General features: G+C 34.4%; 1 protein-coding gene across 9 annotated transcripts in view; it reads left to right on the plus strand.

Moving 5' to 3' along the window:
- Positions 1 to 12,794, plus strand: part of LOC149780225 (uncharacterized) — a 120,665-nt gene that overhangs the window by 74,602 nt on the left and 33,269 nt on the right. For all 9 annotated transcript variants that reach the window (XM_089936987.1, XM_089936988.1, XM_089936986.1 and 6 more), the window contains one exon: positions 11,739 to 11,780. In XM_089936987.1, coding sequence (XP_089793113.1) covers positions 11,739 to 11,780 — 42 coding nt within the window. The remainder of the gene's footprint in view (positions 1 to 11,738; positions 11,781 to 12,794) is intronic.

The following is a 12,794-nucleotide window of genomic DNA, read 5'->3' on the forward strand; positions in this document are numbered from 1 at the left end:
ATGGTTTTAAAGATGTGAAAATTATGCTTCACACCTGGCTGTCATAGTAACCAATATACACGCATTTGTTTTCAAATATATGATGGAGATCTTAACAATTTCCATGTTATGGGCAAGGGTCAAGTTCCCAACCACAGAGGCACAACCCAGGGTATGTGCTGTTTATATGTCTTTGTTTCCTGTTTCCGTTCAAACCACTGTATAGTTATAGACTGGGGATCTCAACAGTTACCAATTGGTGACCCAAGAGCAAGCCTCTTTCCTCAGGGTCTGCAATCGAGATTTGTAACATTTCTTCTCTTTAACCAGTATATGGCCTGTAGGTGTCGATCTCAACTGTTTCCAAGTTATGACAAAGGAAAAGTCTCCAATCTACGGGCTATGACCCACGGTCTGTACTCTATATAGTAGTATGTCTAGTTCTGTCTCATGTCCTTCAGACCCTTATATGGTTGTTGACTGGGGATCCAGCAGTTTCCAAGCTGTGATCCACGGGAAGGATATCCACAGAGACCATCCCTGGGCAAGACCAGAGCGTGTAACCCCCCCCCCCAAAAAAATATAATAAAATAATGAATAAGTCATAGCCCTGACATTGAAGATAACACAAAAGAACTTTTAGATTTCCACCTGAAATACTTAAGATATTTAGATTTGTGTGGAAATATTAACCATCCATTTGAAACCACGGTGTATATCTAAAACTATCCCCAATCATCTTCCAAAGTTTAAGTCTGTGTCTTTAATGTTGTTTTGAGATGTACTACATTACTAAAGGAGGGATAGACAGTCAGACGGTCAGGAGGAAATAATCCCCACTTTTACAGAACATGCATGAGGCCTGTGCTAAGCTGGCTTGAATAAGTATGTCAAGCAATGGTTCCATTATGTGATGTTATACCTGAAAAAATTACAATGAATAAGGAATATAAACTAAAACAAATTCACAAAGTATGATATCCTGTTGAACGCATCTGCAGTTCATACAAAACACTGTACCATAATGTTGAGTCAAGGAACTGTATTGAGTTAAACAGTAACAGTTCTTTGAACTGAGCAATATTAATGACATATGGTTATGTAGATAGTATGTACCGCAGTCCTGCACTCAGTTAAAGGCCAAAGGATGACAGTATATCGGTACACATTCATTCTCCACGTTATTTCCAGCAAAGATAACTTCATCCATTATATTGAATGCATACTCATTTCCCTATCAATAATGTAAATTATCATTGCGATTGAAATTTTCTGCAAGCATCGACTGGAAAGTAAGGTACCATCAAAATTCAGGAGCATTAATAACCCAGCGTTTGTATAATGGTTTTGATACACCCTAAGTTCTCTCATATCAATTTAGTAAAAGTAACTTTTCTGTTGGGCTCGAAGAGTATAGCTCCACTGTATCTTTTGTCTTGTCTTCTGTTTCTTCTTTTTCCGTCTTCTTGATCAAAATAATCCTATATGTACAGGCAGATTTTCCGCAAAACATATTTCTTCTTCTGGTAACAGTCGCAGTTGTTCGAATATATAAGCCTTATATATTCGTTATTTAGGGAACTCAAAACCGACGACGCCGTTTCTGGAAGTTTGATTTAGATTATCTATACCGGTCGAAATTGATATTCACAAATATCTCGTATTGCTTTTTTTTTTGTTTTTGTGGCCTACATTTTCTGAATTACCATTCTTCATGCATCCTGATAAGAAATGCTGTCATAATTGGACAAAAATGTCTCGATTCTTTTCAATGAAGATTTTCTTGAGTTTGAGGAACTTGTCAGTTCTATTTTTTATATAAAAAGAGTATAAGATTAGGTGATAATTTTTGCAAATTATTTTTCATTTGGACTAATAACAAAAATGCCATTATCAGAGGTATTAAACGCGAGATAATTTAATTACTTCTGAACCGAGTTTGTCGCACCGACAAAAAGACATTATTTCCAGTCCAGCTTTATATGCGCCATTGACAACTAGTCTCTCCCAGAGTTCAGTTCGCTACTTTACCATTGTTGAATTATGACGTCACATTGACGACGTAATAATATAATAGTTACATCATCAACACGTGCTCAGAAAACGCCTATTTTAAAAAGCAATAATCCATAGTGAGATCAAACTTGATGCTGGTGACAGTGAAGCTCCAGGAATTAGGATTTTTATTTTACTTACAACCGCAGCTTTCGATGTAACAACCTAAAAACTACTATTTTTCGTTTTAAATGAAGGCTTACACACAAGTTAGCTGACATATTCAAGCAGAGAAACAGTTATCGCCGCGTACCGTTGTCGCCATAGTACTAGTATTTTGCGAAATTTAATTATTATTGATACTGTTGACAATACCTCATCAAATGATCTTTTAAAGGTAAAAGTAACTGAGACAATGTGTCATTTACTCTACGAGCGCTTTGATAAAACTCGTGTTTCTGGTTCATGTTTTATCCTTTAGCGTAGTGCAGCAGGCATATTTTAGGAAGCTGTACTGCAGTAATCAATTCTGTTATTGTTACAACTGGTTGTTTACCGACATCTCGTTTCTCTCTGTCTGTTCAGCTGATGGGGAAAACAATATAGCTAAGCGCCGGTCGGCTATGTAATTTGAGCTGCCAATGCACCAAGAATTTCGGTTGGAATCTATGCTGCCGATGCGGCTTGTGTTATAATTGGATCCAACTGGAGCGTCGCTCTTACTGTACTGTGTGCAAACTCCTTTACTTAATTTTTCGTAGGGTGTGGTATCTGACAACAATCATTAATGGGCAACGCATGTGCAGCCAGGCGAAAAAGGGGTAAGTTCACATACTGTGTGTTTTGTTTGTATGGATACTACCTGGTCTATAAATGTTTCCCCATGTCAGTCACTTCAGTCCAGAATGCTTGCCAAGAAAGTAATTACAGTTGAGTTACCATATAAAGTTCTTTGGCGCTTGCTGGATGCCTTCTCTGTCATGAATGGTTTTGCCCAATGGTGAAGGGGTCATAGGAAAGTCACTTTGACAATACTCCAACGGCCATAGTTACTGATTTTATACTGAGTGAACACGGGCGAGATACTAGTTAAAAAATGTCTGGTAAGTAAACAAAAATCGACTTTGAATTATCTTTGCTGCAGAAGAGTAATGGAAGATTAGGGTATGTCGTACTTTAGTTATATCTTTTTGTTTTTGCCTATCAGTATTTTTGTTTCGAAAAGAAAAGTGCATATATGAATAACGTTTACACGAAGCCATGATTATCCTCTGCTTGCACCTGTGTTGACTGGACTATTTACAGTATGGAGTCATTGGTACTATGTGACTGAGCCATACGTGACAGACGGATCTTTCCAGCAAGTTACTTTTTAATTTATTTATCTATCCTCTCTATAACTTTGGACTGGTTAACCCTCTACGCAAACGAATGCTTTAGTAGAAGAAATACTCAGATTGATTGCAATTAATTGCTATGGCTTGGATATTTTGACAAATTACGGAAATTTACAAGATGTTTCAAATTAAACTGTTAAATTTCAAATGAACAAGTAGTAAACTTTGTGGCTTTTTAAGGTTTGGGTTGATAGTGCGACAGCGACGTCCATCCGTCCATCGACATGGTGGTTTCTGCAACATAACTTTCCTACTGATTTTGGTGTTGCAATATCAAGGTCATTGGATCTGAAAATTGGATTTTCCTTTTTGCAAGAAAGTTTCTTTGGACAGATTTTCATTCAACTTTATGGATAGACTACACTTGTCAAGGGTGGATGTATATTTATTTTAAGACGAAGCGAAAGCTGTAGGTTACTGGAACCGACTTTTTACGTGTGTGTGTGTGTGTGTGTGTGTGTGATCTCTCGATAAGTCAAGTTTTCGTGATCCAGTTTCGATCAAACTTCACTGTTAGTCGACACTTGGGTAGAGGTACCTCTCTGCTGATTCTCGATCCCAGAAGTAAAAGGTCAATGTCACAGAAACAAAATTGTTCCACATCATAAATCTACTTTAAGCTGTTGCGTTATATTTGAAGAAGTGTGGTAACTTATTAAGTCTGCGATCGATAGTTCAAAGGTCAGTGCCAATGAACGTAAAATTATAGAATTGTGCTAATTTAGACTTAGAAAGGCTAAGGTTGGTCGGGGATCATCCATTCTACCTATGGATATATATATATATATATATATATATATATATATATATATATATATATATATATATATATATATATATATATACGTGTGTGTGTGTTAGCTTGAACAGGATGGAATTGGGCCGCTGTTACTGTGTGTACATACTTTCTAATGAAAAACTTGTTGATCGAAAACAACAACAACAACAACACACTTGATACCTGTCAAGTATTTATTGGCGAACAGTTGTCATAACATTGATATTTAAAAAAAAGTTAAGTATGTACATGTAAAATTAACTTGAAATCAATTTGAAATAATTGAATTTGCAGAACGTGAACCCTGGGAACAGATATTCACAGCTTACATGACTATCACTTGAATAAGGATTTCGGCAGCCTTAAATACAATATAAACTAAATGACTACATTTGTGTAGTAACAGAAATTCAATTAAATCAAAACGTAAAATAAGCAAGATTCCTTGAGATTAAAACGATCTTTCTGCTGAGCCAGATCTGCATGAAAGTGAAAATACTGAAATAAAGGAATCAAGCTTCTGTCGCACTCGTTTGTCCTATAATGTATGACGTCGACCCTGATATGCATTCATTATCAGGATCGACATCTCACACTGTATGGTACTGTGCTAGTGTGAAGCGCAACATTCGCCGCGAAGGCAGAGACGATGATTTGATGGTTATATAGTTCTGACGACTGGTGTTACTCAGGGAGAAAAAAAAATACAAAAATAAAAAAAGAATGACAACATTAATGGAAGCAAACCGAGAACGAATATTCAGTTCGCAAAATAATTAATATAAATACCTTATTATAAAATGGATCAGCACAGACGGGAAGGCGGGAGGATTAGCTAACTAAATTTTCTGTTTTCCTCACGACCATAACACTTCAACGTTGGCTTGCTGCAGAAGGGGCTATGAAGGGGAAACAACTATAACTTCAAAGCTGCAGGTGCCGATATCATCTTGTCTTGAGAACATACATCCAGGTAGTCCTACATGTAAAACCTGACGCTGATATTTATGTCATAGCACCTAAACAAAACCAACATGTGATATGTCTTACATGTTGGACTAACATCCAGGAGCAAGAACAATTGCACAGATAGGCACAATACATTCCTTGGTAACAAGGATTGAATCCTACAGTGAATTAAATCCAATAGTTAACATTTCTCCATCGTTGATTCTAGAACAAAAATAGTGAAATCCTTTCTAATTACGACAGTGCGTAGTTTTCTCATTATTGCGCGCACGCACAGCCAGGTCCACTGTTGTTCCATTTATCTCCTCCACTGTCCTCCTACAAGTCTCTTTGGGTCAATCGTGGGTGTCATTCGGAGCACGCATGCTATCCACCTCCATCTGCGCATCTAGACTTCCTGGCTGATGGGTTTGGTGCGGTTTAGATTTAAAATTAGGAAATTGATCTTATTGTATGTAAGAATTTGTGATTAGTTTAATTGTTTGAACTTGTATGGGGTTATGAGGTGGGTGGTAATAATCGTAATCAGTCTAATATTCTAGACGACATTTATTACAGATTTTGCAGTCGTTCAGAGTTACTCGATCAAGTTACGTTACCGTATCTGTAGGAAAATACATGTTTTTGATCAGAATTTATTACGCCCCAAAAAAGTTGTTATCCGTCTTTTTCATATTTTGGGATATGACTGGTGAATGACATGTCAAAAAGAAAAAGAAAATGAAAAATGAAAAAGTCGAAGAACAATCAATTTGTTGGTCTAATTACGCCCTAATATGCAGTTTGCGGGTGAAATGTGCACTTGAATTATTTGTTAAGTTTGTCAAATGAAAACAGGTCTGTCCATGTGTGTGTGTAATAGTGGTGGCGATTAAAAATATCATTTAAAAGTTGAAGTTATTGTTTTAAAAGGAAGTATATGTGATAAAAATATATTTGTCTTCTAACAATGTACATGAAATAAAATAACAGAATAAATTTTTAAAAAATTATTTGATAGTTATGGAAGTTCGAAAGTGCCTTCGACATGATAGTTTCTGTTGCTTATGGCACGATTATGTATTTTACGTCAACAAAACGAACACTGTTTACAAGTTGTTGACACAATTATGTAGTAAATGATAGGGGTAGCTAGATCACATTAAGGTGGTTACTAAGCATAATTAACTCTATCTGATAGGGACAGCTAGATTAAATTAAGATAGTTACAAGCATAATTAACTCTATCTGATGATTACATTAAGATAGTTACAAGCATAATTAACTCTATCTGATAGGGGTAGCTAGATTACATTAAGGTAGTTACAAGCATAATTAACTGTATCTGATAGGGGTAGCTAGATTACATTAAGATAGTTACAGCATAATTAACTCTATCTGATAGGGGTAGCTAGATTACATTAAGGTAGTTACTCAGCCTAATGAACTCTGAATGATAAGGGTAGCTAGATTGCATTAAAGTAGTTAAAAGCATAATTAACTCTATCTGATAGTCGTAGCTAGATTGCATTAAGGTAGTTACTCAGCCTAATGAACTCTGAATGATAAGGGTAGCTAGATTGCATTAAAGTAGTTACAAGTATAATTAACTATCTGATAGGGGTAGCTAGATTACATTAAGGTGGTTTCTCAGGATAATTAGCTCTAATTGATAGGGGTATAGAGATAACATTAAGGTAGTTACTCAGCATAATACACTATAAGTAATAGGGGTAGCCAGATTACATTAAGGTAGTTACTGAGCATAATTATCTCTGAATGATAGGGGTAGCTATATTACATTAAGGTAGTTACACAGCATAATAATTCTAACTGTTTGAGGTAGCTAGATTACATAAAGGTATTTACACAGTATAATTAACTGTAATTGATGGGGTAGCTAGATTACATGAATGTATTTACACAATATAATTAACTGTAATTGAGAGGGGTAGCTAGATTACATGAATGTATTTACACAATATAATTAACTGTAATTGAGAGGGGTAGCTAGATTACATGAATGTATTTACACAATATAATTAACTGTAATTGAGAGGGGTAGCTAGATTACATGAATGTATTTACACAGTATAATTAACTGTAATTGATGGGGTAGCTAGATTACATTAAGGTATTTACACAGTATAATTAACTGTAATTGATGGGGTAGCTAGATTACATGAATGTATTTACACAATATAATTAACTGTAATTAAGAGGGGTAGCTAGATTATATGAATGTATTTACACAATATAATTAACTGTAATTGAGAGGGGTAGCTAGATTACATTAATATTTACACAATATAATTAACTGTAATTGATGGGGTAGCTAGATTACATTAAGGAAGTTACACTGCATAAATGAGTCTAACTGATATGGGGTACCAAGATTACATTAAGATATTTACTCAGCATAATTAACTCTAACTGATTGGAATACCTAGATTATGTTAAGGATGTTACACAGCATAATTAACTCTAACTGATAGGAGTAGCTAGATTACATTAAGGTAGTTACTCACAATAATTAACTTGAGCTGATTTGGAATACAGAGATTATGTTAAGGAAGTTACACAGCATAATTAACTCAGATAGGGGCACCAAGATTTCATTAAAGTATTTACACAGCATAATTAACTGTAACTGATAAGGGCACCAAGATTACATTACAGTAGTTACTCAGTATAATTAACTCAACTGATGGGGGTAGCTAGATTACATTAAGGTAGTTACACAGTATAATTAACTCAAACTAATTGGGGTAGCTAGATTACATTAATGTAGTTACTCAGCATAATTAACTCCAAATGAAAGGGTAGGTCAGTTACATTACAGTAGTTACTCAGCATAATAAAATCTAACTGATATGGGGTACCTTGATTACATTCCAGTAGTTACACAGTGTAATTACCACTAACTGGGCATGAAAGAGCATGCTGATTTGGAGATGGGAAGGTGAAAGCTGAATAACATCAGCATAACAGAAAATGAAGGGTTACTTGGCTTTTGTACATTGATCTGAACATGTGAAATCAACAGTGATTGTACTTACTACCTGTACCTAAAGAGCATTGCATATGTCTCTTAAATGACATTATTGCCTTCTGTGTTTTAGGATACTCTTCCATTAAAGACACTGGTAAAAATCCAATTTTTTAATATTTTTTGTTAATTTAATGTTTAAGAATTATGTTTATTATTTTTCAAAATTTTCCATATCTGTTGTGTTAATTTTTCAGCTAGTTTTGATTGTTGTTTCAAATATGGGTTGTTTATAAAGAAAACTGATCAAAGGCTCTTTGCTTTCTTACAAATAATAAACAATATACATTTATTTGAATGTGCAGTCTTTGAGGAATGAGAAGATATCTTAAGGACCATTTTAGCATGTGTTATCGGTGATTTTTTTCTATAAGCATACAGATATATAGTTTTAAAGATTTGTAGGAAGAAATTTAAACTTAAAACAAATGTTATAAATCTTTCATATATACCAAGTTACAAATAGTCTAAAAGTAGGTCAGAGTCAGCTAAAATATTTGACCAAAATGTAGAAAAGGCTGTATTGTTAAATTATTAGAAAGCCCCTACAGTCAGCGAAATTTTAGTCTTTCAAGGATTAGGTGGTGATTCATTCAAACCAAAGTCATATGAGGCATATCATGCATATATCTCCAATGGACTAAAATATATTTTTTTCACAGAGTAAGTGTTAACACCCCCCTAATAATAATATTGCACATGAGAATTCTAACTGAATGTACATGGTAGGAGGAATGGGCAAAAATACATTTTGTCTATTTTTGGTCAATACTTCAAATGCCCTCCCCCTCAATGTCCTTGGTTCTCAGATGGAGTACATACTAACTAAAACTCTTACTGTCCTTGGTTCTCAGATGAAGTAAATACTAACTAAAACACTTACTGTCCTTGGTTCTCAGATGAAGTACATATGAACTAAAACTCATATTGTCCTTGGTTCTCAGATGAAGTACATACTAACTAAAACTCTTACTGTCCTTGGTTCTCAGATGAAGTACATATTAACTAAAACTCATATTGTCCTTGGTTCTCAGATGGAGTACTACTAAAACTCTTACTGTCTTTAGTTCTCAGATGGAGTACATACTAACTAAAACTCTTATTTTCCTTTTATTGTCCTTAGTTCTCAGATGGAGTACATACCAACTAAACCTCTTACTGTCCTTGGTTCTCAGATGAAGTATGTACCAACTAAAACTCTTACTGTCCTTGGTTCTCAGATGAAGTATGTACCAACTAAAACTCTTACTGTCATTTGTTCTCAGATGGAGTACATACCAACTAAAACTCTTACTGTCGTTGGTTCTCAGATGAAGTATGTGCCAACTAAAACTCTTACTGTCCTTGGTTCTCAGATGGAGTAAATACAAACTAAAACTCTTACTGTCCTTGGTTCTCAGATGAAGTATGTACCAACTAAAACTCTTACTGTCCTTGGTTCTCAGATGAAGTATGTACCAACTAAAACTCTTACTGTCCTTGGTTCTCAGATGAAGTAAATACTAACTAAAACTCTTATTGTCCTTGGTTCCCAGATGAAGTATGTACCAACTAAAACTCTTACTGTCCTTGGTTCTCAGATGAAGTATGTATCAACTAAAACTCTTACTGTTTTAAATTTTGCCAAATTTAGCATACTTTGCTGACCCTGACTTACTTTGAGGGCAGTTTTTATTCCACTAAATGGGTATATTTTTACTGACCCTGACTTACTTTGAGGGCAATTTTTATCCCACTAAATGGGTATATTTTTACTGACCCTGACTTACTTTGAGGGCAATTTGTTTCCCACTAAATGGGTATATTTTACTGACCCTGACTTACTTTGAGGGCAATTTGTTTCCCACTAAATGGGTATATTTTACTGACCCTGACTTACTTTGAGGGCCATTTGTATCCCACTAAATGGTATATTTTACTGATCCTGACTTACCTTGAGGGCAATTTGTATCCCACTAAATGGGTATATTTTACTGATCCTGACTTACTTTGAGGGCGATCTGTATCCCACTAAATGGATCTATTTTACTGACCCTGACCTACTTTGGGGGCACCTTTATCCAAAAAAATAGTGACTTTCATATTAGAGTTGGAAATTTTAAGGCTGGATATCAAAATGATGTCAAAATTAAATATTTATGCAGATGTTAAAAGAGGATAAATCTCCTATGGTAAAAAGGGTAAAATAACAGTACACCCCATCCCCATGTACATATCAGTAAGTGGAAGTCATTGTTGTATCTATACATCTCTTTTAAAAACATATAACCACCATTTGTTTCTATTGCACTTCAGATATATTAAGCATATTTTCCACAATCACAATCATGAAGAAGTATTATACAAAGCTTATAAATTATTCCATATAATGAATTATATCTTTTTAAATATGAATATGAGAGAGGTTGTTCTGGTCAATTGTTTCATAACAGTAGTTACTAAGGCAAGTTGAATAAACGCTACTTATTGTTAATCATATTTTTGATATAAGATTTAATTAGATTAATTACAAATGCAGTATGAATCATAATGATATATGCACTAATGCTGTAAGGTAATTAAGTCTTACTGCTCCACCATGTTCTGCAAACGTGTCATATCTGTTGCTGATATTAGTTCATCTGCCTATACATCTGTCTATATGTCATGAATTCTGTTTTACATCTGTCTATATGTCATGAATTCTGTTTATGCTTGATGTCTTTTGAATGACCTAATACAGGCGTGGGCAAACTATGGCCCGCGGTCCGCGTGCGGCCTGCCAAGGGCTTTCATGCAGCCTGCCAAGGGTTTTCATGCGGCCTAGGAACAAGTCATCATTCGCACTGACTCTGTTTATGTTATTCTGTTCATCAAATAAATGTGCTTCTTTTGAAGTATAAGTTTAAATTTTCATTTATTAACAACATATTAACAACTGAAAATTAATTAGATGTTATTTATAAAAACCTTTTGTGTTTGCTATTTCAAATATTAATTATTTTACTTAATGAACTATGAGGCCCGCGACAAGGTGTAAATTTGTGCACTTGCACTGGAAAGTTTGCCCACCTCTGACCTAATACATTGAAATCAGTTTGACTTATTAGTTTGCCCATCCATCTCAGTTTGTTTTCTCATGATAGCTTTTGTTTTTAAACCAGACTTTGACTCCAGTAAAGACAAAATGGATTGTCATTTGAGTTTGCAAATATTAACATTGTAGGGTACTGCATTTTTTTTTTTTTTTACTTACGCCAATAAGAAATGAGCTACTGGAGATAAATAATTTTTTTTTTTACATAGCTGTCTGGCTGAGCAGGTGAAGTCTGATTTTACAATCCTTGCCAAGATTTATCAAAATAAAAACAATAAAATATGAAATCTAATCTTTTTTGTACCTTTGCATGGAAATCTAAACTTTGAGCAGTTGGATATTCTGTTTCTCCAGAATGTTGCCTGTACTTTTATTTGATATTTGAAATTTCAGACTTAATCCCTAAACCTTACTGAAAAGTAATATATATATATATATATATATATATATATATATATATATATATATATATATATATATATATATATATATATATATTTTGTCTTCAATTTTCAGAGCCCTCTGGATTGAAGGGTGCAAAAGTAGTATGTATTGTTGGTAAGTTCACACACACACACACTCACACACAGGTACATATACATATATACTAATCCTTGCACACTCACATACACAAATTCTTTTGCTCAGCTGTTCATAATTTAACAAGGAAACTATTAGGGAATATTTAGTAATAACACCATGTACTACTTTCTTTATTTACTGAGAAAGTGCGTAAAGGACTCAGAGTACCAATTTAACTCCCCTTGTAAACTTATGGAACCATCATGATATTCGAAATTAATTACCCAAACATTTCTGAATGCACATGATCAAACATATATTTCCCATTCTTTGGGCATGCTTGTGTGTGTAGAACAGCATATGACCAACAGTACTTTTTTGATCCATATGCGCATGAAACTTGTATAATCCATTCTGTGCTTGATGAATCAGGTGCTACTTTCATTACTGAATGGTTCTAAGTCTGTAAAAATGCTAAAATTGCCTCAGTATTATTTTGTCTGTATTTTTTTTGTTCAGTTACATATAGGCTAAGCCCTCAAAAGATATTTTTGCAAAAATTTTACTTTTCATTATTAACTAATTGTGGACCACCAAACCTGTATACCAGTATATTCTATTTTATTATTACCCATTCTGTACCATTTCACAGTTACCATTAGTATTGTGAGTCCTAAAGACCCAAAATCAACTGGTATTGAAGGTGGGGGAAGTGCAAGATAAATGATGTACATGTTAAACATTGTGTAACTACATGTACTAGTGTTCTATCAGATTGACCCTAAAGTCTCACTAACTTTAAAGCTGTCAGCCCTTATACCCGTCTCATCTGGATTACTTGGCTGTGTTTCACTACCCACACCACATCACATCTCTAATTGATGCTATAGAAATCCACAAGATCAGACTATTACTATATTCAAGTGATAAGTAAACAATAAATGACCAAAAGTGAATTGTCCCCTTTTTAATCTTTTAAAAACAAATTCATTTAATCTGTCTAATCTGGTCTCTGTGTATTTCAGATCAGTGACCTATCATTTGGCTTTT

The sequence above is a fragment of the Sinohyriopsis cumingii genome, chromosome 16 (genome assembly GCF_028554795.1).
Source record: "Sinohyriopsis cumingii isolate HCF-2022 chromosome 16, ASM2855479v2, whole genome shotgun sequence".
Lineage (NCBI taxonomy): Eukaryota > Metazoa > Mollusca > Bivalvia > Unionida > Unionidae > Sinohyriopsis > Sinohyriopsis cumingii.